This window comes from Pongo abelii, chromosome 12 (genome assembly GCF_028885655.2).
Source record: "Pongo abelii isolate AG06213 chromosome 12, NHGRI_mPonAbe1-v2.0_pri, whole genome shotgun sequence".
NCBI classification, from domain to species: domain Eukaryota; kingdom Metazoa; phylum Chordata; class Mammalia; order Primates; family Hominidae; genus Pongo; species Pongo abelii.
Genome location: NC_071997.2, coordinates 129,427,931 through 129,449,942, shown reverse-complemented (window position 1 = coordinate 129,449,942; position 22,012 = coordinate 129,427,931). Strand labels below are relative to the sequence as shown.

The following is a 22,012-nucleotide window of genomic DNA, read 5'->3' as shown; positions in this document are numbered from 1 at the left end:
TTTCCTTCCCTCTGGCTTCATGCACTTTCTGCTGTACTGACATCATTTTTGTTTTTTGTTTTGAAACAAGAGTCTCACTCTATCGCCCAGGCTGGAGTGCAGTGGCGCAATCTTGGCTCACTGCAACCTCTGCAGCCTAGGTTCAAGCAATTCTCCTGCCTCAGCCTCCCGAGTAGCTGGGATTACAGGCACCTGCCACCGCGCCTGGGTAATTTTTGTATTTTTAGTTGAGATGGGGTTTTACCATCTTGGTCAGGCTGGTCTTGAACTCCTGACCTCGTGATCCACTTGCTTCAGCTTCCCAAAGTGCTGGGATTACAGGCGCGAGCCACTGTGCCCAGCCAACATCATTTGTATTGTGAAAATCCCACAGACCGTAAAGTTTCTAGAGGCACAACTTTTCACCTATTTCCAATTCTGGTTCAATTTTTTTTTTTTTAAATCACAGATTCTCAGAAGACAGAGGCAGCAGCAGGAGCATGCTTTTTGAATCTTCTCAAATCCCCACCTAAAAACAGAACTACTAAACAGCAAAACCAAAAAACTTATGGACATTTGTAACAGAATGAGGTGACAAGTGTTGACAAGGATGTGGAGTGAACTGGAACTCTCCTGCCTGGCTGGAGGGAATGTAAAATGTAAAGTTCACACTTGGAAAAATTTCATAGTTTCTTAAAAAGCACACACCTGCTGGCTGGGCACGGTAGCTCACACCTGTAATCCCAGCACTTTGGGAGGCCGAGGCAGGCAGATCACGAAGTCAGGAGATTGAGACCATCCTGGCTAACACGGTGAAACCCCGTCTCCACTAAAAATACAAAAAAATTAGCCGGGTGTAGTGACGGGCACCTGTAGTCCCAGCTACTCAGGAGGCTGAGGCAGGAGAACGGTGTGAACCCAGGAGGCAGAGCTTGCAGTGAGCCAAGATTGTGCCACTGCACTCCAGCCTGGGTGACAGAGTGAGGCTCCGTCTCCAAAAAAAAAAAAAAAGAAAAAGAAAAAAGAGCACACACCTGCCATATGACCCAGGCATTCCATTCCAAGACATTTACCCAAGAGAAATAGAAGACAAAGACGAGGATATAAATGTTCACAGCAGCTTTGCTTTATTTTTATTTAGAAATTGGAAATAATCGAAATATCGGTCAACAGGTAAATAAATAAACTGTGGTATATCCATGCAATACAAAATGTGGATTATTGATGTACACAAAATGGGTGAATGCCAAAATAATTATGCTGAGTAAAAGAAGCACCTCCCCCCACAGTACTTGCTCTGCGATTCCACTCAGATAAAATTCTAGAATATATAAATTAACCTTTAGTGAGAGAGAGCAGACCGGTGGTTGCCTGAACATGGGGGACACGAGGGACGGTTTACAAAGGGGTGTGAAAATGCTGTTGGTGGTGACGGACATGTTCTGGTGATAGATTCACAGGCAAATGCATCCATCACTTTACGTATGTGCAATTCGTTATCTGTCAGTTACACCTCAATAGAGCTGTTCTAAAAAGCAAGGTGGGGCCAGGTTTGGTGGCTCACACCTGTAATCCCAGCACTTTGGGAGGCTAAGGAAGGAGGATCGCTTGAGGCCAGGAGTTTAAGACCAGCCTGGACAACAGAGTGAGACACTGTTCCTATTTTAAATAACAAAACAAAACAAAAGTGGTATAATAACAACTCTTAAAACTCAAAACGAAACAAAGAAAGAGATAAAAGAGATTCAAGAGACAGTGGCAAACACTGAAAACAGGCAATTTAGATTTCAACATACAGATAACAGGGATCCCCACAGAAAACAGCCAAAGCAAGAAAAATATAACACTAAACTCCAGTTCAAGCAAATCTTCTTAAAATAACAGATGTGAAGTACACATAGAAAGAGCACACCATACACTTGCAAATATGGACCAGGACAACCAATACCAACACATGACACGTTTGAATAAAACTGCCGACTTGACAGAAAAAGGAAAAAATCCTTTGGGCATCTAAGAAAAAACAGCATATGACTGTCAGGGGAAGAAAACAAGATTCATCAGGCCTTTCATGCATCACTTTATGCTGCAAGAAAACAGAAAACAAGATACTCAAAGAAAATCTGGGCCAAGAATTTCGCATCCAGCAAAACTGAATTCAACATCAGAAACTCAAAGAATACTGTCCTCAAGATGACACTGACTATAGACCGGTTATAAGAACTGAACATACAAAAATGAGTCAATGGCAGTAAAAGGGAGTGATTTTTCTGACAATGTAGACACAGTGCTGTTTTCATCATCACAATTAATGCTACGGTATTGGTATTTTTTTTAAATGTTAAATGCTAAAGAGGAATAAAACAAGTGAGTGATTACGGGATATTCCATACCATCGTCCTGTGTCTTCAGAAGCAGGATTCCAAGTGCAGGAGACACAGACATCATATAGAAGAGACTACGTAAAGGCCCCATGACCCTCAATTTGTATTGGGAATATCAATATAGGCTCAGAAAATATTCTTCCTTTAAATGTGTGTGTGCAACGTTTGTATTTTTTTAAAGCTCTGTCCAAAAATCTAGAAACAATGACCAACCCGATAGCAATGAGCATCCTAAACTGGATCTGAAATACCAACTCTACCAGAGACTCTGGAAAAAATAATGGATTCCAAGTGTTAAATGGAATTAAGTTTGGCCTAAAACTGCCTCTGTACATAGTGACTTATAACCTCACTTAATGTATAAGCAAACTGGGACCTGACTTGAGAGTACACTTCTGTAACAAGCAGCAGAGTTTCACCAATCACAGGCTGAAGGCTGCCAAAACATGCCTATGTGAGGTGGAGGCCGACCTGCTGTCAGTCTGGCCATGTACGTGTGTCTTTCCCTTCCTGTGGCTATAAATAAATACAGCCTGCACACAACGCACAGGAGAGCGTTCTGAACCACTTTTGGTCCTGAGTGCTACCCAGCTGAAGAAACTATTTTCTGCTCAATTAAACTGCTAACTTGTCTAAAGTTTTTCTTTTAAGACAAGTTTGGAGCAGAAGCTGTATAAAATGGGCCTAGGAGCATCCTGACATGCCAGGCTGCAGGGAGCTATCAATGACTGTGCATGTGTTCTGTGCACACATGCATGCACACGTGTGTACACTTATCAAAAGAAATCAAGAGCCAAGCTCAAGAGGCTCCCTCTCACTGACTGAATAAGCTAGTCTGAGCTAAATAAAGATAAAAATCACAACAGATTGAAACCCACCAAATATGCTTAACTCCACAAATTATTTTTTTTTTTTTTAAGACAAGGACTTGCTGTCGCCCAGGCTGGAGTGCGGTGGCATGGTCACAGCTCATGCATCCTCGACCTCCTGGGTCCAAGCGATCCTCCCATCTCAGCCTCCAGAATAGCTGGGACAACAGGCAGGCACTACCACACCCACCTGATTTTATTTTAATTTTCTGTAGAGACAGGGTATCGCTATGTTGCCCAGGCTAGTCTCAAACTCCTGAGTTCACGTGATCCTCCAGCCTCAGCCTCCCAAAGTGCTGGGATTACAGGCATAAGACACCATGCCCAGCCCATGAATTCTTGTATATAAGTAAAAACCCTTCACCACTCACCTTCCTTGACAGACAACTAATGCATTATCTTAAAAAGTTAGTGTACAAGAGCAAAGAATCAAGCATGTATCCTGCCCTTCGTATATGAACCGTACCACTGGGTAACCAGATAAGTATAAAACAGAAAACACTTTCTTAGAAAACCATTCCAGCCAATAAAGGCAAGCAAAATGACAGAATGAGAATACCACCATTTTGCAACCCCAAATAATTAATGGATCTTGGCACTGAGCATCAGCTGCTGTCAACATGGTACTTTCCTGAGGAAAGCTCCTAACCGCCTATTCTCCTGCCAAAGGGATCAAATTTGAGGCTCATCAAGCCTCTGGACCCAGCTGCCAATGTGCAGGAAACATAGAGGGCCATGCTGAACTACACCATGACCACGTGGTCAGCAAAATCTACACTGTGGGAAGCCATGGGACAAACAGCCCAGGCTCTTCAACAGATAAATGGCAGGGAAAACAGTGAGGCAGACGGGACTGCAGATGGACACTGAAGTAGTTAAAAAAAATAAACAAAAAAAAGCAGACAAGACTAAACTGCCAACAAAAAACTAAGAAAGTCATTTCTGTGAAAGTCAGGATTACTTCCGGGGGCAAGGAGGGGGAGAAGAAGGGGGCTGCGGCTGGAGGGGCACTTGGAGAGCCTTCTGGGGTATCTGGCAAAGTACTATTCCTTCCCCAGGTGGTGGACACAAAGGTTATTCACCTTATAATCATAATCATTCAATAAGCTATACATTTGTTTTGTGTCACTTCCTGTATGTTTTTATGATAAAAAGGTTTAAAACTAAATAAATAATCATGTCAAACTTGTATTACCTTTTTTTTTTTTTTTTGAGACAGAGTCTCACTCTGTTGCCCAGGCTGGAGTGCAGTGGTGCAATCTCGGCTCACTGCAACCTCCGCCTCCTTGTTCCAAGCGATTCTTGTGCCTCAGCCTCCCAAGTAGCTGGGACTACAAGCCCGTGCCACCACACCTGGATAATTTTTGTATTTTTAGTAGAGACAGGGTTTCATCATGTTGGCCAAGCTGGTCTCAAACTCCTGACCTCAAGTGATCTGCCTGCCTTGGCCTCCCAAAGTGCTGGGATTGCAGAAGTGAGCCACCATGCCCAGCCGGTGTCATTCTTTTTTTTTTTTTAATTTGCACAGTTTTTAACAAAAGAGCCAAATAAATTTTTCAAAGTTTATTTACGCATCTTGGTCTTTACAAGTCGCAGCTGTTCCCAGAGAATGGCCTAGCAGCTAGGGTCGCCTGCAGGCAGGCTTTGCCCTATACTAAGTGCCCAGCAAGCAGGCACATGGGGCCGAGACCCAGCACACATCCTGCCCACTGAGCTGCCCGCCCAGGCCCTGGGCAGCATGTTCCTTTAATGTACCCACGGGCACAAGTCACCTATACAAGCAGGAGACTCAATCCTGTCAACTGGACTGTAAATGGATGCTTTCAGAATGCTTCCAGACTTCTGAGGTGCATCTTTTAGCCAATGGTGTTTTGATTTCTTATCAAAATAGAAGCCGCAGCATTTTAGGCCATTTGCCTTGCTGGCCCGCAATAAAACAAGCAAGGACAGGACTGAACCCAGTAAACATAATGCGGAAATCTCACAGAATTCTCCAATCTCAAACATGTTCCATTTATTATACACTGAACAATTTTTATAAAAACGTGTCACAGAAGGCCACTGTGCCTGATTCCGTGTGAAAGACGCATCTGCCCATCACTGCAATGGTCCTACCTGCAGGCTATTTTCCACACCAGTAAGTACAAGTAGCAAGACAGCCACTGGCTCAAGTTCTCCCAAGGACTAAAGTCACATGGCTCAGTCTTCCGATTGTTTGGCTCCTTTTCTGGCTAATCTGTCAGCTTCTTCGTTGCCTATAAATCCCGAATGACCAGGAACATGCATCTGTTAAGATAAATGTTTTCCTTTTATTTTCACTCATCTTTACATAAGCAACACATGACTATATTCTCATCATAAAAAACCATTCAGAACAGACTGCATAGCATAAGCTCAACTGCAACGCTCCTCTCCCCAAACATGATCCTCACAGCACGCTGTCGATTCTTCACGTGTTTACGCAATGGATGTATTTACAAACATTCCATTTTGTTTTTCCACAAATTGGATTTTACCGTTCATATTGCTATTTCCTCCCCACTTATCAATGGGACTTGATAAGCTTTCCAGGCAAAACACATGTGTGTACAGATGGGTGGACAGATATGTATACAACACACACACAGGCTTCCCTTGCACTGCTGTCAGAAAGAATAATGTACTTATTTAACCACTGTCTACATTTATGTTGCCAAAGCAAATTTACACATCAGGCTTCCAAACTGTTATCAGTGGTACCGGGAAGGCAGAACAAGGCAGGGTTGAGACAATGGTTGCAGTTTAATTTGTTCTGTATTGCTTGAAAAAAACTTTTTAATAAACACGATCTATGATTTTAAAAAATGCTGCCATCTTGGAATAAAAGTTCTATTACCAAGGCTTTAATCACACAACCTTACTATTGTTTGAAACAAAATACACTGATAGTTTTATTTAACATTATGATGCATTCCAAAGAAATGAACAGGGTGACATACAGCTGTCATAGTAATGCCATGTGCCCAGGTTGGGTGTTACTTCATGTTCTTAACAAAATATAAGGATTGCAGAACATCCTTCAAACCACACTGCCTGTGTATTCTATGCCTAGTGATATTCTCACTAAAATTGTATTACTTGTGGTTGCAGTGAGCTGAGATTGCGCCACTGCACTCCAGCCTGGGCAACAGTGTGAGACTCCGTCTCAAAACAATAAATAAAAGTTTGACATGATTATTTATTTAGTTGTAAACCTTTTTATCATAAAACAAAAACATACAGGAAGTGACACAAAACAAACGTAATCCCGGCACTTTGAGAGGCCAAGGCAGGTGGACTGTTTTAGGTCGAGTTCAAGACCAGCCTGGGTAACATGACAAAACACCATCGCTACTAAAAATACAAAAATTAGCCAGGAGTGGTGGCATATGCCTGTAATCCCAGATACTTGGGAGGCTGAGGCACAAGAATCACTTGAACCCAGAAGGCAGAGGTTGCAATGAGATCACAGAGCTTGGGGTGACAGAGTGAGACCTGCCTCAAAAACCAAACCAAACCAAACCAAACCAAACCAAAAAATTGTATTACTTGTATGATAAAGAAAAGAATCAAATGTGTGTTATGTGGGTGGGTTTGTTTTGTATTTTTGAGACAGGGCCTCGCTCTGTCGCCCAGGCTAGAGTACAGTGGTACAATCTTGGCTCACTGCAACCTCGACCTCCCCAGCTCAAGTAATCCTCCCACCTCAGTGTCCTGAGTAACTAGACTACAGGCATGCGCCACTACACCTGGGTAATTTTTTATTTTTTCTAGAAATAGAGTCTCACCATGTTATCCAGGCTGGTCTCGAACTTCTCAGCTCAAGTAGTCAGCCCATTTGGGCCTTCTAAAGTGGGTTACAGATGTGAACTACTGAGCCCAGGCGCTCAAATACGTGTTTTTTTTTTTTTTTGAGACGGGGTCTTGGAGTCTCATATCGTTGCTCAGGCTGGAGTGCAGTGGCGCGATCTCAGCTCATTGCCACTTCCGCCTCCCAGGTTCAAGTGATTCTCCTGCCTCAGCCTCCTGAGTAGCTGGGACTACAGGCACACACCACCATGCCCGGCTAATTTTTGTATTTTTTAATAGAGATGGAGTTTCACCATACTGGCCAGGCTGGTCTTGAACTCCTGACCTCATGATCCACTCACCTCAGCCTCCCAAAGTGCTGGGATTACAGGCGTGAGCCACCGCGCCCAGCCTCAAATATGTTTTAATATACATTATGATATTAATTTCATGGAAATTGTTATGTCATTAAACCACTTACATAAACCATTAATCTCTAGTAAACTTAGCTTATTTGGTCATAATACCCATAGGACATGAACATTTAAGATACGCACCCACTGAATGTCCATCCCCTGGGTAAGCCTCTCCAGTGCCACGAAGTCCTCTTTGTTGATCACCTCCTTCCCTGCACTTGTCTTCCACCCATTTTTCTTCCAGCCTTGAACCCAGTTAGTTATACCTACAAAAATGCGTGATCACTGGTGAGTCAATCTTGAGTGTCCTGCCTTTTTCACCTCCTTAGTCTTACCTCTTATAATTGATCCCACTTGTATTCTGAGTCACCACCCTTGACTCTTCACTTCCTTAGCTGGCCTTAGTTGCTTTGGCCTTTGGCACAGCCTGAAATACCCGCCTCTCTTCCCTTTCCCCTAACTTGTATTCTACCTACAGCTGTCAGCTTAAGATGTCATTTCTCCCAGGAGCCTTCCCCAGCCTCGTAAGCATCCCCTACGTGCTCCTATTCAGGGCATTTCCCAAAGGAGCAGTGAATACGCCATCTTAACTGACTTATACACACACAGACTAGAATTAACACTAGAGCAGAGCCACTTCCACTTCTGACTGCATCTCCAGTGCCTGGGAAAGAAATAAGCATGTGGAAAACATCGGAGCAGCAGAAAGGAGACTCCAAAATCCTCACTCTTTGCTTGGTACCTGACAAACCAATGTCATCCCCCCTGTTCCCATTTGGGTCCTGCCCTGTTACAACACCTCCTACCAATTTCCCTTCAGTTACTGGAAAAACAGAAGAAATCAAATGTGAAAGCTTACCATTTATCGTAAACATACTGTCTGTATACAGAACCAGTTTACTGATGTTTTGAGTCTTTGCTTGTTCAATGGCTTTGCAGGCTGCCTTGAAAAGAAAAGTCGATAGTCATGCTACAGAAAATGTTCAACTTTGACATTAATGAAGTTCAAAAGTACTTCGAAATTGAAACATCCCCTCTGTACTGTGATGATTATATTCTCTGTATGAAACACTACTATACATACAATTCTCCTGTGTAGACATCTATTTGAAATAAGTTTTCAGAATTTTTCTACAAAATTCCTGTTTTTCAAAATTGTTATTAAACCCAAGTCTCCTCTTCAAATATCTTATATGTATAGGTAGAAAAAAAAAGAATTAGTTTATTTGATAATTTCATACTCAATGCTCAAAAATGAGAGGCTTAAACGTATCTGATAACTTACATGAATTTCTGCTCTTTGGTTTGTCTGCCGCCCAGGAAGTCTAATGCCTACATTTCTGTTTCAAAACAGTACAAAAGAAAATAAAAGTATAAAGTGAATTCTCAAAGTGATTCTTCTTAATGGATAACGATAAACTAGTGTGTATTCTTATTTGAAATAGAAAAGCATCATATAAAAATCAAACAGAGAGACTCCCAGAAGCAGAGAGGAGCACACAGGTTTCCACACTCGGGCACCTTCTCTCATGGGTTCCACCAGGGCAGAGGAAGTAAAAGCTAGTTCTCTGCGGACCCTGGGTTAGGCCCTGTGGCTGCAGCAGAAAGAATCCCAGGAGAAAACTCAGGAAGAAGAATGGAGAGAATGAGACTTCGGACTGAAACTACTAAAAACCTCCATGAAGTAAAGGAGGAAAATGAAATCAAGGAACCAGAAAAACCCTTAGACAAGTTATTTAAAATTTGGGGTCACCAGGAGATCCAGAGCTTCCTAAAAGAACGAGCAATTTTTGGGCAAGGGGTGGTAGCTCACACCTGTGATCTCGGCACTTTGGGAGGACAAGGTGGGAGGATCGCATGAGCCCAGAAATTTGAGCACAGCCTGGGCAACATAGTGAGACTTCATCTCTACTGAAAAAAGACTCCTCTTGGGAGGCCAAGGTGGGCGGATCACGAGGTCAGAAGATCGAGACCATCCTGGCTAACACGGTGAAACCCCATCTCTACTAAAAATACAAAAAATTAGCCGGGCCTGGTGGCAGGCGCCTGTAGTCCCAGCTACTCAGGAGGCTGAGGAAGGAGAATGGCGTGAACCTGGGAAGTGGAGCTTGCAGTGAGCCAAGATCACGCCACTGCACTCTAGCCTGGGCGATAGAGTGAGACTCCTCCCCAGGGCAAGAAAGAAACAGCAAAGCCAGGTGCGGTGGCTCACACCCATAATCCCAATACTCTGGGAGGCCAAGGTGGGAGGATCGCTTGAGCCCAGAAGGTCAAGGCTCCAGCGAGCTGTGTTTGTGCCACTGCACTCCATCCTGAGCAACAGTGTGAGACCTTGTCTTAAAAAAAAAAAAAAAAAGCAAAGGAAGTAAAGCTGAGGTACCTGACGTTCTGAAAAGCAATGCCGCTTAGCCCCAACACAAACCAAAGCTGCTCCTCTGCTACCCCCTGGCAGAGCTACTTATCTGCAGGTTTTCCCAATAATCAACCAATGAGCAGATCCCGCCTCATCTTTTCACAAGTTGTGGAACATGATTCAGTAAAACTCAGCTTCCTTTGTTTACTTACAAAGGATGGCCCGGGCCCCAGTAAACGCCGATTCCTGCTCGTGGCCTTCTACGCCCATTACTGGAGCAGCAGCCATCCGTGTAGACGACGACGAAGTCTCCTGTGGGAAAAGGGAAGTAAACGCTGCTGGGCTGACCTTACAAAAAACTGAAATTCACCTCAAAAATCCACTAGGTCGACTTAGCATTTTAAACCAAGAGGGTATTTTACAATGCTGCAAACATTTTCTCTCTAGGAAAACGTGCTCAATTACTTACAAGGGGGCACCTAACATTTATGCTTGGAATCCACTTACATTTTGATCTTGTAGGCCAGGCAAGTTCAGGGTGAAGGCAGTCACTCTGTAAAACTAGAGCCTGCTGCAATAAGAACTACTGTTCATATCCCACACTGAGGGTTCAAAGGACAATGACTCTGTCTCCATGGCAGGGTCACCTTCACTCCCAGGGAGCCATCTGCCCAGAGACAAGCAGTGCCTCAGCATGACGGTGACCCTGCCTGCCAGAGGGCCCAGCCTCCTGACCAGTGCTGGTCTAATTTCTTCCCTGGCATATTTGCTGCTAGTTAAGTGTGGTTCCCATCTTTGCTTCTTTCCCTCTAGATAGAGGATGTGATTGACACACCAAGGCTGTAAAGAACAAGGTAAAAAAGGACTGATGGGGGCACTCGCAGGCCACTGGTGACCAGGACACTTCAGTAGTGTGGTGGGAGCAGAGGTCAGGTTGCAAAGTGTTAAAAGAGCTGAGCTGCGAGGGCAAAGAGCGGTGGTACGCGCAGGAAGTGGAAGTACTTGTCCGAAGGACGGCAGACTGAGCTCAGCGGTGGCCAAGGGGCAGGGATGGGGATGTGCTCCTCACAGGAGCGGGGCTGAGAGCCAAGGGGAGTGTGGGTGTTGGGCAAGACTCCTCCTCAGTTCAGCTGGAACTTGACTGCATCAGCATGACTACAAACTTCCCGCCCAGCCACTGAACTGTCTCAGGAGCCAGCACCTGCTATCTGCCATGTTCCAGGCCACCGAGCCTCCAGCAACGGTTGGTGTCTGGAAACGGCTCATCTCCCTGTGACTCCACAAATCTTTGCTTCAATTCCCACTAGTAAATCACCAAATAAAGAATACTTGTTTGATCTTTTTTTACATAACTGCAAAACTTATCTACAAATAATACAGCTTGGCAAAACATTTTCTACTGGTTTCCCTTGAATTAAATTAGAACCTATAAATATACTGATTTATATTTTTTAAAGCTACTTATTTCTATTTTCTGCTCATATGTGTAAAAGACACAAAGGAGACCTCTATTCTGTGAATCACTAAATACATACAACTGATTCCTGGAGTGAAAGGTAGCAGAAAAGTACACTACTACCTTGCTTCTCAAGATAAAACAGAATCTCCTGTTTTCCAAAGATCGAATATGAAAGGTTAAATTGCTGGTGCTAATCAATTATAACAAGCAGCTGCGTGCAAGGTGTTTCTTATTTGAAAAAGCTGGAGTCTTCACATTTCATCTTAACATTAAGTACTGCATGCATAGGGAATACTGGTATTTCAAAAGATTACAGTTGTTCATTTACATGGAAGGGTTTTCCTAAGAATATCTGAAAGTTTAATTCTGCACCATTTGATTATAAATAACGGCCTTAGTGATTTCTAAATAATCCTTAAACACAAGAATGAAGATGATAAACATCAGCTGAAACTCCCCCCATTAAGTGGGAAACACCTTTTACACATAACATTTTCATGACTGTTGTATTAAAATCTGAAAACCCAAAGACGATGTACCCATGTAGGAAAACGTGTCTCTGCTAACTGGAGGCACCGGCTCCACGCTCGGCTTCATGTGCTTTGCATACGGCTCTGCACTTTCATCTCCATCTCCATCCAGTGGCTCACGGAGTCGCTTGCTGGCTTTCGTCTCCGATTCTTGTCCATGTTGATTTTCCTGCCCTGAAAGACAGAGTCCACTTGTGAGCTGGAAACAATGAACATAACACGAAATGCTAGAGAATGAAGAATTCAGTAAATTATTTAGTATCATTAAATCAGACTTAAAAACACCCTCTGTATGTGGCCCTACAACGAGGGAAACAAGGGAACGACCCCCTCCACACCATCTCGACCCCCTCCACACCATCTCGACCCCCTCCACACCATCTCGACCCACCCACACCATCTCAACCCATCCACACCATCTCTACCCCATCCACACCATCTCTATCCCATCCATACCATCTCTACCCCATCCATACCATCTCTACCCCTTCCACACCATCTCTACCCCATCCACACCATCTCTACCCCATCCACACCATCTCAACCCATCCACACCATCTCAATCCCCTCCACACCATCTCTACACCCTCCACACCATCTCTACCCCCCCACACCACCTCAACCCCATGCACACCACCTCAACCCCCTCCACACCACCTCAACCCCCTCCACACCACCTCAACCCCCTCCACACCACCTCAACCCCCTCCACACCACCTCAACCCCCTCCACACCACCTCTACCCCCTCCACACCACCTCTAACCCCCTCCACACCACCTCAATCCCCTCCACACCACCTCAATCCCCTCCACACCACCTCTACCCCCTCCACACCACCTCAACCCCCTCCACACCACCTCAACCCCCTCCACACCACAACCCCCTCCACACCACCTCAACCCCCTCCACATCACCTCAACCCCCTCCACACCACCTCAACCCCCTCCACACCACAACCCCCTCCACACCACAACCCCCTCCACACCACAACCCCCTCCACACCACCTCAACCCCCTCCACACCACCTCAACCCCCTCCACACCACCTCAACCCCCTCCACACCACCTCAACCCCCTCCACACCACCTCAACCCCCTCCACATCACCTCAACCCCATCCACACCACCTCAACCCCATCCACACCATCTCAACCCCATCCATACCATCTCAGACTTACAAGGGAATGACCCCAACCACACTATCTCAGACTTTGATACTCTGAAATAATTCTAAATTTTTCAAGATAAGTTTGATAAAGACAATGTGAAGACAGTAGCAAGGCTTCTGTTGAAAGTAAAATCTGGTTGGCCGGGCGCGGTGGCTCACGCCTGTAATCCAAGCACTTTGGGAGGCCAAGGATGGTGGATCACCTGAGGTTGGGAGTTGGAGACCAGCCTGACCAACATGGAGAAACCTCATCTCTACTAAAAATACAAAATTAGCCGCGAGTGGTGGCGCATGCCTGTAATTCCAGCGTACTTGTGAGGCTGAGGCAGGAGAATCGCTTGAACCTGGGAGGCAGACGTTGTGATGAGCCAATATTGCGCCATCGCACTCCAGTCTGGGCAACAAGAGTGAAACTCCGTTTCAAAGAAAAAAAAAAAAAAGTAAAATGTGGTTTTGATGGAGATAATGATACCAAGGGTTCCTGACCCTTTAGGGATCATGGACAGTTTGAAATCAAAGGGGCTCTTTCTCCAGGAAAAACATGACCCAAAATTGTGTATATAACATCAGTGGTGTTGCTGGGCGCAGTGGTGTGTGCCTATAGTTCCAGCTACTCGGGAGGCTGACATACGAGTATCGCTTGAGCCCGGGTTTGAATCCAACCTGGCCAACATAGTGAGACCCCCTTCGCTTAAAAATAAATAAATCTAAAAAAAAGATGAGTTGTGTCCATGGTTCAGCCCCTCCCTTCCTCAAATACAACTACATGGATACTAAGTTAAGAACCCCTAGGAGGGCTTAGAGGGTGCAGCTTAGTCTAGCTTGAATAAAGAGATAATGGGACATATTAAGAAAGGGAAACAGGGCTGGGAAGCTGAGGCAGGCAGATCATTTGAGCTCAGGAGTTCAAGACCAGCCTGGTCAACATGGTGAAACGCCATCTCTACTAAAAATACAAAAATTAGCCAGGCGTGATGGTGGGCGCCTGTAATCCCAGCTACTCAGGAGGCTGAGGCAGGAGAATGGTGTGAACCCAGGAGGTGGAGCTTGCAGTGAGCGGAGATCGCGCCACTGCACTCCAGCCTGGGCGACAGAGCCAGACTCTGTCTCAAAAAAAAAAAAAAGGAAACAGAAATCAGAAACTAAAAGGAAGCAACTGGGTCCCTTCAGGGGCAGTACTCTTGCAGTTTTTCTTTTGCAATGAAGTTTTTCTTCTGCAACGAAGTTTTTCTTCAGAGGGAACTCAAGGTTAATCCCAAATAGATTTTTTTTTTTTTTTGAGACGGAGTCTTGCTCTGTGCCCAGTGGAGTACAGTGGCGCGATTGTGGCTCACTGCAACTTTCGCCTCCCTGGTTCAGGCAGTTCTCTGCCGCAGCCTCCCAAGTAGCTGGGATTACAGGCACCCACCACCACGCCCGGCTAATTTTTTTGTATTTTTAGTAGAGATGGGGTTTCACCATCTTGGCCAGGCTGGTCTTGAACTCCTGACCTCGTGATCCACCCGCCTTGGCCTCCCACAGTGCTGGGATTACAGGCGTGAGCCACCGTCCCCGGCCCCAAAGAGATTCTTAATACCATCTCAGGGTTATCTGGGAAGGGCCCATATCTCACTCACTGGGTAATATGGCAGCTGAAGTAGAACAGCTAAATTAGACCAGGACTCAAAAAACCAGAATTTCAATTTGTGCTATACCTTTCATCAGCTGCGAACTCCGTCAATTGAATTAAACCCTCTGGGCTTCTGTAAAATGAGGCCCTGAGCTAGACGATCTGAAAACTTTTCCTTACACTATCACTTTATGGAGTGAAAATAAGGACACAGGAGCAACCAACTACCTGCAAACTAACAACCCTAACCCAACACTACAGGATTCACCTCCAGCTCTCAACTCCTAAACCAGGGATGGAGAAATGGGGCACGAACATCACAGAACACCTATTAGAAAGGAACAAGAAAATCTCCAGCCTAGTGGAGCTTCTCAACCCACACCTCTCAGAACGCTAAGGGAGCCGGGCAACACTTGACTGATCAGCACGACGTCAGCAACGGCTGGCGTTTCCACTGCCAGATTTTGTTTTCACACGCTCATCTCCAAAACGTTCCTCTAGGTACTCTACTGAAGTAAATGCAAATACTCTGGTCCAGGTTAAAGTGTCATTTTGTAGAACCTTAACACTGATATAAATACTAGTTTTACTTACTATAACAGAGATGGACACTTTTTACAGAACAGATAAGACTTGGAAGGAGGAAAAAACCACACTTGTCAGTTAAGTTTTACTTCACAAAACTGTGGTTTTTAAGTAAGTTAACCTTAAATCAGCTTACATAAACCATAAGAACTAGTAAATAGCTCAATAATTCTAAAATAAGGATAAATGTAATGTTAAAAAACAAAAAACTGTAAAAGGGGCTAATATTTTTTCTTTGATGCAGATCTGAATCATTAAAGGCACTAAATCTCAATTTATAGACGTAAGTCACTGACTAGTAGGTCTCTAAAGTTTAAAGAAGTAGATTCACAAAGAACTAGCTTGCTTTAAGATTTAGAGTACTTAATAAAAACAGAAACACACTTATATTGGAAGAATTGAGATACAAATAAATTACTGATTGGTTAAAAACAAAAAATCTGTGAAAAGGAAAACTGAAAAGGAAGTATCAGGAACCCAGCAAAGAAGGAAAGAGCCATATTTTCAAACCTGCTTTCTGTCTCAAACTGATTTTTCCATCTGGGTAGAAAAATGAACAGCTGTAACAGCGAGGAGGCGGCTCAGCATTACTGCCTCCATTCTCCCTTAACATCCCTGTAGTGGTATCATATAGGCCGAGTGAACTACGGGAAGAATTTATAGTTTAAAGCAAGGATGACAGTGGTCCGTTCCCAAAACTAACCCCCAAGGAGATAAAGAGGGAGTACACACAAGTAACAATGTTATGTTGAAGACTTAAAGGAGGAGCATCATGGCCTGACCAAGAACAGAGAAGTTTGACAATCCCCTTGGACCCTCGCTGCCATCCAGATGTCTGTGCTCATCGGTCACCTCCTGATCTCACCTCTGCCTTTCTTTCCCCTTCCCTTAACATAAAAGAAGTCTCAAGTTCTATCAACTTAAGATGGTTCTTCAGGACATTAGTCCACCATCTTCTTGGCTTGCTGGCTCTCAGAAAAAAGTCGCCTTCCTTGCCCCAACACCTTGTCTCTCAGCTTACTGGCTGTCATGCAGTAAGCAGTAAGAACTGTCACATCGATGAGCCTTTTTCATGTGTCCTCATTCTCAAACAGAACCTCCTTTAAAAGCTATTGAAGAGAGAGAGGATGAAGCAGGTGCACTGAGTGAGGGTCGACCCTGCTTTGCAAACTAACTCTTCAGGGCTCCATTCTGGACACAAAATGCCTCGCTCTGAATTGTGCTTTGTCCAGGATTGTTATGATGATTCAAAGGAGCAGTTGTTCAGGTTCAAGCATCTCAGTGGCCCCTAGAGAGGCTGTTCAAGATAAGGTAGTTAAAACTATGCTTTGCTCAATCTTAATTTGCTATAGTAAAAAGTTTGTAAGTAACATTCACGTAAGATCACCTCCTCAGTGTAGATCCAGAAATGTTTTTAAAATCTTGTGCTCTAAAGTCGTCACCCTGCTCATCTGAGTCTGCATAATGGGCTTTAAACTTCAAATTATATTGGGAATTAATCTTATATTGGGCTTTAAACCTTGAATAACCATACTTTCTATAACACATAAAATTGGAAGAAATTGGACAGTCGTGGTTGCTCATGCCTGGAATCCTAACACTTTGGGAGGCCAAGGCAGGTGAATCATCTGAGGTCAGGTGTTTAAGACCAGCCTGGCCAATATGGTGAAATCCCATCTCTACTAAAAAAAATACAAAAATTAGCTGGGCGTGGTGGCACGCACCTGTAATCCCATCTACTCCGGAAGCTGAAGCAGGAGAATCGCTTGAATGCAGGAGGCAGAGACTGCAGTGAGCCAAGATTGTGCCACTGCACTCCAGCCTGGGCAACAGAGACTCTGTCTCAAGGAAAAAAAAAAAGAAGAAATTCAGATTGTGTGACTCTGTCCTCAATAAAAAGGAAACACCACAAAGGGGCATGCCATGGAAAGAACCACACTCATTCCTGTCAACTGTAGCCCATTCAGTCCAATAACTATGCAAGTATTTTTTTTTTTTTTTGACGAGTCTTGCCCTGTCACCCAGGCTGGAGTACAGTGGCGCAATCTCGGCTCACTGCAGCCTCCACTTCCCGGGCTCAAGCAATTCTCCCACCTCAGCCTCCCGAGTAGCTGGGATTACAGGTGTGCGCCACCATGCCCAGCTAATTTTTGTATTTTAGTAGAGACGGAGTTTCATCATGTTGGCCAGGCTGGACAAGTATTTTTTTTTTTAGAAGACAAGGAATTATGGCATAAAAGGCTGAATGGAACAGGAGAGCTGAGTCCTGGCTTATCCCTAATACTGTAAGTAATATGAACCACTATTTGTAACTGCTTTCAGCCTGTTCCCTAATTTGTAAAATGAAAACAATCACACGAGGTTCCCTACATGTCTAGAGGGTAGCTATACAGATCAAATGCCATCTGGCATATGAAAGCCTTTGAATAGGTCAAAATGTCACACTGATATGAGAGGTGACTACCTTCTGAAACTTCTGGGCTTGCAGATTTCCTGACGAAGGCCCAGGCCTCATCCTCTGTGGCAAACTTCTTAAATCTGGCAGCAGGAAACCGGTCCACCTGTGCTCTGCACTCATTCCTGGAAAAGATGTGCAATGTTATTTCCTTCTTCCCTCTCTAACCTATCCCCTTTTTTATTGAGATTCTTAAGGTTGGAAATACAGTTGTCCCTTGGTATCTGAGGGAGACTGATTCCAGGAAGTCCTCCACCCCCATCACAGATACCAACATCAGAGGACGCTTAAGTCCTTTGCATAAAATGGTGTATTTGCACATAACCTACACACATCTTCTTGTATGCTTTAAATCATCTCTAGTTTATATCTAGTACAATGTATATAGTTGTATTGCCTTTTTATGCGTATTTTAAAACTGTATTCTATTTTAATTTTTTCCAAATATTTTTGATCTATGGTTAGCTGAAACTGAGAATGCAAACTGGATATAGAGGACCAATTTTTGCGTGAAAAGGGCAGAGTCGCACCTTATAGTTTTAACCTGCACGTCAGACTCTACACCTGTGTTCTACTGTATGCCAGCCAGCCAGCACACCGGCACCATAAGGCTTTCGTCAAACTCAAAGCATAACAAAATACTGGGGTCTTTGAAAAAAATATTAACCATTTCATTACAACAAAAAGGTCAACTTCTGAGATGCTTCTTCCTCAACACTATAGCTGCCGTGCATGGGGAAACACAAGTAACGAACTTTGCTATCTTGTAATGGGAAGAGTTCTGGTGGCAGAGTCAGAATAGCTGGGCTCAAGTCCTTTCTCTGTCAGTTACATGCCCTGGGAACTTCCTGAACACAGGAACTACATCTGAAAGTGAGAACAATCCCTCTCACCTCCAAGGGTTGTTACAAGGATCCAACTGCAAATACTGGCTTATTAGAATTTACCTTTTTAAAAAGGGAAGATTAGGTACTGAGTTCCAGTCCCAATTTAGCTGGTACGGAAAGTCTTCTGGTAACGGGGGTTAGTTCTGATTACGTGTCACTTTTTGTTGCACTTTAACTGCAACAAAGATGAAGGATTAAACATAGGGTTTATTAGGCCACCCCTAACCTTTACGCGACGTTTCTGATACTTCAAACAAGTCTTCGGCGCGGTCCAGTCCCCGGCCATGAGCCTCCTGGAACCCCGCCGGCCGAGCAGGAAAACGAGGCGGTCGCCCGACCACCCACAGCCACAGCGCGCGGCACAGACTCGGACCGCCAGGCTCCCGCCGCCGGGGTGAGCCGAGCTCCGGCCTCCCTCGACCCCGATGCCGGCAGGGAGGCGCCTCGGCGAGCGGGCCACTCACCAGGTCAGAAAGACCCCGGTCTTGCGGCCCCTCCTCACGGCATAGAACATCCCGAACCCGCGAGAGCCGCGGTGGCAGGACACGGCGGCCAAGACGACTCTGTGGGCCAGGAACAGAAGCCAGCTCATCGCTCACTCCCGGCACCGGGAAGCATTTCGACTCCCGGCCCAGCGTGGGCGCGACCCGCCGGCGCTCACCACCGCACTTCCGTCACCGGCGCGGGAAGATGACGCACATCTGGGCGGAGTCCTGATGAGGGCCGGGGCCTAAGGAGGGGCGGGGTCGTAGGGCGGAGCCCGAACTCGTCAACTTCCTGTCGGTACTTGAAGCGGACCCAGGGCTGAGGTCCCGAAGGCGGGCGAGATCTGGGATGGGGCGGGGCCTATAGGAGCGGGGCCTTAGGCGCACCTGGCCGGGCTGAAGCCCTGGGCCCGGCAGAGGAAAGTCGAGATGGACCGTGTGGGACCCCTTCTCTCCCCGCCCCCAGGCCGCAGTTCGGGGGCCACGCCCCGGCGTTCTCGGGTCACCGCGGGAAGCCCTTGAACCCCCTGGCGCCCGGCACCCACATGCGGTAACCGCAGCTCCTCGAGAGCTCCAGGGATGCGGATCTGCAGTAAGGGCTGTGGCCAGATGAATGAATGCACATTTTTTAGTGGGCGAAAAGATGTTAGGATTCATGAATTAGAATAAGCACAAAGGAGGGCGAGAGGGGAGGCCGTGGAAGCCACATTCCTCCCCTTGCCTTGGGCGCCCACCCCCGAAGGGGCGCGTCCCCACCCTGCTCCACTGCACGTGGGTGTTTAACCAGGGGATGTCCAGTGCCTCAAGCACCACGACCTGGGAGAAAACTGAGTTGAGAAGGCAACTTTTAGAATTCTCCCCATTTGACCTTTTGCTCTGTAAGCAAATCAAGTTATTTTAAAAGTCTCCATGGGTTGGAGGGGCGTGGTGGTTTACGCCTGTAATCTCAGCACTTTGGGAGGCCAAGGCGGGTGGATCACCAGGTCAGGAGATCGAGACCATCCTGGCCAATATGATGAAACCCTGTCTCTACTAAAAATACAAAAATTAGCCGGGCGTGGTCGCCTGCGCCTGTAATCGCAGCTACTCAGGAGGCTGAAGCAGGAGAAGCGCTTGAACTCGAGAGGTGGAGGTTGCACCTGGGCGACAGAGCGAAATTCCGTCTCAAAAAAAAAAAAGTCTCCATTGGCAAACATTGTTATTCGAATTATTTTTAAACCACTTTTCTTTAATTTTCTTAAGGTCTTCTAACAAGACTTTTGCACACCTGCCATGTATTTTGTCAGGCCCTGGGGATGAAGGTGAGAAAGTTGAGAATCCTCGGAGACAACACATCAGCAAATAGTGCGCAGGCAGAACAAGCTGTTGGAGGAGAGAGAGACAGAGCAGAGAAGCAACCGCACCTGGAGGGTCAGGAGGGCCTCACATCAGAACGCCTGAGCAAATACAGTTTTGAAGGATACTAATTTTTTAAAAAGTTCATTCACATGAGTTAGACAAAGAGAAAGAAGCAGGACATTCTAGGAAGAAGGAACGGCCCAGGCAAAAGCGACGCGTACATTGGCGTGGTCAGTTGTGTTCCTCTGTGAAATCAAAGAATTTTTTTTTAAACAGAGTCTTGCTGTGTCGCCCAGGCTGGAGTGCACGATGCACGATTGGGGCTCACTGCAACCTCCACATCCCAGGTTCAAGCATTTCTCCTGCCTCAGCTTCCCAAGTAGCTGGGATTACAGGCGCCCGCCACCATGCCTGGCTAATTTTTATGTATTTTTAGTAGAGACAGAGTTTCATCATGTTGGCCAGGCTGGTTTCGAACTCCTGACCTCAAGTGATCCGCCTGCCTCAGCCTCCCAAAGTGCTAGGACTACAGGCATTAGCCACTGTGCCTGGCCAAAGAACATCAATTTTAAACATCTCAGCTTTCCTAATTTTAATTTAAATTGGCCATAGCTTTCATTCCTCATTCCTACCTATTGCACTTCAAGACGGATTCTTATTTTAAAATAAAAAGACACACACAGCTGTCCCTAAAGTCCATTTATGACTGATCATCGTACCCTTGTGTAGATATCTGAGGAAGCCGAGAGATGCCTGGGAAGGCTCTCAGGATGACCTGACAGCTGCCCCCACCTCATCAGCATATCTGGGGGTTGACCTACCGAGGGCTTGCTTTTCTGTGCCCACTGGCTGGTCCTGTATCACAAGGACTCATCTTCCCTGAGAAGTCGTAGGTTGGAATTACCTGAGGACGCTTGCAGGATCATCCATATGACTTTCTATAGTGCCAAAACCCTCTCTCTTCCTCCTTCCTTCCTTCCTCTTTCCTTCTTTCTTTTCTTCCTTTGTTCTCTTTTCTTTCTCCTTTCTTTCTTTCCTTTTCTTTTTTCTTCTTTCTTTCCCTTCTTTCTTTCTTTTCTTTCCTTTTCTTCTTTCTTTTCTCTTTTTTCAGGGTCCTACTCCAACGCCCAGGCTAGAGTGCAGTGGCATGATCTTGGCTCACTGCAACCTCCGCCTCGTGGGTTCAAGCGATTCTCCTGCCTCAGCCCCCCGAGTAGCTGGGATTACAGGCATGTGCCACCACGCCCTGCTAATTTTTGTATTTTTAGAGACAAGTTTTCACCATGTTGGTTAGGCTGGTCTTGAACTCCTGACCTCAAGTGATGTGCCCACCTCGGCCTCCCAAAGTGTTGGGATTACAGGCATGAGCCACCACGCCCGGCTGCCAAAACTATTTATTTTGACTTTTCATTGACTGGTTACTCCTGAAAATCTTTCTTATCTTAATCTCTGGCTCAAAGAAATATAGGACATTTCTTATCCTGAGCAAACACTGGATCAGAAATCAGAAGATGAGTGTATATGTGGTCTCAGTCACTTAGCTCCTTTGAAACTTAATTTTCTCTACTGAAGAAAAAAAATGGGAATGATAATTCCCACTACAAAAGGCTTTTGTTCTGAGGATGAGATTTTAGATGAAATAATAAATGTATGCATAGCCTATTCCTGACACATGACATAAACTCAAAT

At 45.4% G+C, this 22,012-nt stretch overlaps 1 protein-coding gene across 35 annotated transcripts in view; it reads right to left on the bottom strand.

The window, feature by feature from the left end:
• RNASEH1 (ribonuclease H1) overlaps positions 1 to 20,146 on the bottom strand; it is a 28,541-nt gene extending 8,395 nt beyond the window's left edge. For 17 of the 35 annotated variants that reach the window (XR_002913871.3, XR_010136398.1, XR_010136396.1 and 14 more), the window contains exons 1-8: positions 18,965 to 19,187; positions 17,623 to 17,738; positions 11,807 to 11,971; positions 10,021 to 10,120; positions 8,741 to 8,795; positions 8,315 to 8,399; positions 7,597 to 7,721; positions 5,348 to 5,518 (exon numbers count right to left, since the gene is read on the bottom strand). Coding sequence is in view for 3 of the 35 variants with exons in the window: in XM_054548439.2 (XP_054404414.1) it covers positions 5,432 to 5,518; positions 7,597 to 7,721; positions 8,315 to 8,399; positions 8,741 to 8,795; positions 10,021 to 10,120; positions 11,807 to 11,971; positions 16,883 to 16,996; positions 17,623 to 17,738; positions 18,965 to 19,092 (975 nt within the window). In the remaining 32 variants the exon portion in view is untranslated. Of the gene's footprint in view, positions 1 to 1,083; positions 5,519 to 7,592; positions 7,722 to 8,314; positions 8,400 to 8,740; positions 8,796 to 10,020; positions 10,121 to 11,806; positions 11,972 to 16,882; positions 16,997 to 17,622; positions 17,739 to 18,964 lie in introns of those variants that run through there. The other 18 variants (XR_010136387.1, XR_010136388.1, XR_010136391.1 and 15 more) reach the window with 7 other exon arrangements.
• Positions 20,147 to 22,012: the final 1,866 nt, after the last annotated feature.